Genomic DNA, 4,664 nt, shown 5'->3' on the forward strand with positions numbered 1-4,664 from the left:
ATTCTTGTAAACACCCACCCATTTCTAGTTTTACATAGGGACCAAATTATAGTCAATGACATGAAGAAAATTGTGTTCCGATCAAATTCATTTTTGGATGACGAAGCTCTAAAGTCATGACTAGACCACTATGCCTCCAAAGTTTCTTGGAAACCAAGTGGTGAATGAAGGTGTAATCATAGTCTGCGTCTTCAAGTAATGAGAGAGAGCATGCTTAGATGGGATTGCCACACCTCTATTAACAAGATACACAACCAAGGGGATACGATTCTAAATGAGGCGCCAAAAAACAAGACATCTTAGTCAGATCCCACTTTAACCGAAAATTTAACTTGTACCATTGGAGACTGACAGAAGGTATAGAGAACAAAGGAGGTTTGTATTAGATTGTAAAGTTGTAATTAGAGTTTACACAAGAAAGGTGTTTATATAGAACACCATGTTACACATCTAGCCCCTATACTATAATTTATTGTCTTCTTTATGACACTCCCCCTCAAGTTGAGTAGTGGGGTCACCAATACTTAACTTGCTCAAGCAGCTGCTAAATGTGTTTCCGTTGACCGCTTTTGTAAGAATATCTGCGAGTTGATCTTTTGACGGTACATATGGGAGCTCTATGATTCTTTCCTCCAGTTTCTCCTTGATGAAATGTCGATATACCTCCACGTGTTTTGTTCGATCATGTTGAACTGGGTTTCTCTGAGATCTGTATTGCAATCGTATTGTCATACATAACTTTACTGGGAGCCCTTTGGGAAAAACCAATGTCTTCTATAGCCTCCTGATCCAAAGAATGTCACTTAACCCTCAAGCTATACCTCTAAATTCCGCTTATGCACTCAACAGAGCGACCACCTTCTGCTTCTTACTTCTCCAGGAAACAAGGTTTCCACCGACCAAGGAGAAGTATTCTGATGTTGACCTTCGGTTTCCTTTATCTCCTGCCCAGTATGCATTAGTGTAGAGCTCAACATTTAAATGTCCATTTGTTTTGAACAACACTCCATGGCCTGCGGTTCCCTTGAGATACCTTAAAATTCTCTGAGTTGCTTTCATGTGGGCAACTTGTGGTTGGTGCATGAACTGACTTCCCACTCCAACATCATAAGCTATATCAGGGCGAGTGTGAGAGAGATAAATTAATTTGCCCACGAGCTGTTGATACCTTTCTTTGTCTGCAAGCTCCCCATTAAGTTCCATGGGTAGGTTGTGGTTCACCACCATTGGAGTATCTACTGGTTTACAATCAATCATCCTGGTTTTCGCTAGGAGATCAAGGACATACTTCTTTTGGCAGATAAAGATTCCCTATTTAGACCTGAGAACTTTGATCCCAAGGAAATACTTGAGATTCCCTAGATCTTTCATTTCAAAATTTGAGAACAGGTTCTTTTTTAGTGGTGTTATTTCTTCTACATCATTTCTGGTAATAATCATGTCATCTACATATATGATCAAATAAGTTACAAGGCTGTTTGTTTTATTGAGGAACAGAGTATGATCAACATTACTTTGGTGATACCTATATTCTTTCATGGCCAAAGTGAACTTTCCAAACCATGCCTAAGGAGATTGTTTTAGCCCGTATAAAGACTTTTTCAATCGACAGACTTCCCCTTATTTGAAATTCCCTGAAAAACCTGGAGGTGCTTCCATGTAGACTTCATCCGTTAGGTCTCCATGGAGAAATGCGTTTGTAACATCAAACTGGTGGAGAGGCCACTCCTTATTGGCTGCCACGGAGAAAAGGACTCTGATGGTGTCCATTTTTGCAACTGGAGAAAATGTTTCAGAGTAATCGATCCCATATGTCTGGGTGTAACCCTTGGCTATAAGCCGTGCTTTGTATCTTCCAATGGAACCATCTGGTTTATATTTGATTGAATACACCCACCGGCAGCCAAGTGTTTTCTTTCCTTTAGGAAGAGTGCACTTCTCCCATGTGTTGTTTTTCATAAGAGCATGCATCTCCGTTTCCATTGCTTCTTTCCAGTTCTTCTTACCTTGGGCTTCCTTTACGGAACTAGGTATTTGTTCAGAGTATAGTGCGGTAACGAATGCTTTTGCACTATTAGATAAGTTCTCGTCAACCATATTAGCTACATGATACCTTGAATTTCTGGTTTCCCTTTCTGGGAGTACCGTTTTAGAGGAACCCCTCTATTGGCCCAGGCGGTAAAACGTATGTTCCCGTTGTTGTTCCAGAGCCTCCATCATGTTGTTAGTTAGATTCGACCTCTGCTTGAGTTACGTTGTGTCACACCCTGACTTTTGCGGAAGCGTATGATGTGTGACTAGCTTGTTATCATTGCATTCGATCATAATAAACAACTACATGATTAAAATGATGTTCATCCATTTAGAAAATTTTGAATACTACAAACACTTGTTATTTAAGTTTTTAAACACAACCTTCGTCTAGGTTACAATTCAACAAAAGTGGGTGACATCTAAGCTTGTAGTCTACTTCTAGTTACGACACTTGCGCCCAAGATCCATCCTGTCACCTGAAATACATGTAATTTTGGAAAACATCAACATAAAGTTGAGCGAGTTCATGCGTTTTGCATATCTTGTATGAAAACATTGTATGTATCTTGTATAAATAAAGTGTTCATGCATAAATCAAGTTTTCTTGTGTACACCACGTACTAATTGAATGTTTGTACAAAGACATTAAGGCATGTGAGGACATATGGAGCATTAGTGTTGGCTCCTTAAAGGCATGTGAAGACTTATGGAGCATTAGTGTTGGCTCGTTAACTGTGTCGATTACCCTCGACTGTGTCGATTTCCCTTGACTGTGTCGATTACCCTCGACTGTGTCGATTAACCTCGACTGTGTCGATTTCCCTCGACTGGGACACCGAAGCACTCAAGAGGTCACATAAGGACCTTGAGTGGGGCTCGGCCGTACCCGTTAGATCTAACCCTCGTCCCTAATTACTGAATGTTTTTAATGGCTTGGTACTAGTTTTCACCAAGACTTTATGGCATTTTTAGTATTAAGTCTATGCTCACATGATCTAGTATTTTCTAGGCATTTCTTAAAGAACATCATACTCGGTTCTCGTTCTCACCAATTGTGCTTCTCGTATTTTTGTATTCTCGATTCGTATTGCACTCGGTACTCGTTCTCACCAAGAGTGCTTCTTGTATTTTTACCACTTGTAAAAATTATAATATTTGTAACATGTATTTCACCCCCGAGAGTTATAAAACCAAAAACAGTTAAAGAAAAGGGGGAGCATGAACTCACAACTTTGCGTTCCTGCGTCGTAAACTTCACTGGATTTGCTTTGCTAGCGTCGTGACCTAAACGTGTTTTATTAACGTTAGTCACTAGACTTGTGTCGCACAAGTACAAGTCACTATCTTTTGTGTGCGTATTCTTGTGTTAAAAATAAGTTATATTTTTAACTAAGTGCCTTACTTATATTATTTTCTCAAAAATAAATATAAGTATTTTGTATTTTGCACTTTGCACCCGAATTATGTATTTTTTTCTGAATATGTTGTATGTGTATTTGCAAGTCCTAATATTCTAGCACGTATTATACATACCACATACATTTAGCACAAAGTCTAGTAATCAACAAATATATATACTTTTCCTTAGATAACATGTTCGACATTTAGGCACGCAAATTACAACTTATGTCATTTCAACTTAAATATCCAAAACTGTACTGTTTTCGAGCATTTTAATAAAATAGTTAACTTCTTCCAAAAATTTCCAAACTTTTACAGAATATCTCAAACGATCCAAATTTTATAGTGTAAAAATATCGGGGTCCAGTTCATTGCCAATATTTTACAAAAAATCATTTTCCGGACTGCAATCAGATTCATTATTTTCTGACTGCAGCCAACGGAATAATTCACTAAAAATTTATTGTAAGTCGGATTGACGAAATTCCAGTGGGACAATTATTACGACATTAGTATCCATCTACAGTACCAGTTTCATGATCTAACTCTATATAGAACTCAAGTTATGACAGAAAACAGATCGTCTATTTTCAGCAGCAAAAATGCAGCTCTAGCTGCTGTTACGAAAAGGCGCTTTAAAAATAGTAAACGGAGTCCAAAAATTATGATTCTGGTGCCATTAGAACCGCATTTCATAATACATAAATCTAGGCTTCAGAAATTACATTTTTTGCTGAGTTATGGTCCTGTTACAGCCAGTTAAAGTCGGCTGAAAATACAACTCAGCATGTTGTTTTTAGTTTAAAGGTTACTAAAACGCACACATACGATCACCATTTGTCCTAATAACGATTTATATCATAACATATATTATTTACAGCAGATTAGTGTTTGTATTACTTAGATTTATCATGTCTTACACATAAATCTTCTCTTTATTCACCTTTTAACACATTATGTTCAACATTTGTTCAAGATCTTTAAAGTTTCTTATCTTTTATCATTCTTATCATCTATTAACCACCAAAGACAAGAACAAGATGAAGGTTTAGAACACTTACTACTAGCACAAGGCTAGGGGAGTTTCAAAGCGTAAAAGTGGTGGATAAAAGAAAATGAGAGTGGTCCTTCAACTTGTAACCTCCATGGATCACCTTCAAAGCTTTGAATGAACTTGATATTGATGAAGATGATGATGTTAAGTGGTGGTGAGTGTGGCGGTTAGGGAT

The 4,664-nt window shown here is 37.7% G+C and overlaps 1 protein-coding gene across 1 annotated transcript; it reads right to left on the reverse strand.

Moving 5' to 3' along the window:
• Positions 1 to 834: 834 nt before the first annotated feature.
• LOC110931598 (uncharacterized mitochondrial protein AtMg00810-like) lies at positions 835 to 1,227 on the reverse strand. Its single transcript, XM_022174984.1, has one exon. It carries the CDS (start codon positions 1,225 to 1,227, stop codon positions 835 to 837), a length of 393 nt encoding a protein of 130 aa, XP_022030676.1.
• Positions 1,228 to 4,664: the final 3,437 nt, after the last annotated feature.

This window comes from Helianthus annuus, chromosome 3 (assembly GCF_002127325.2).
Source record: "Helianthus annuus cultivar XRQ/B chromosome 3, HanXRQr2.0-SUNRISE, whole genome shotgun sequence".
Taxonomy (NCBI): Eukaryota; Viridiplantae; Streptophyta; class Magnoliopsida; order Asterales; family Asteraceae; genus Helianthus; species Helianthus annuus.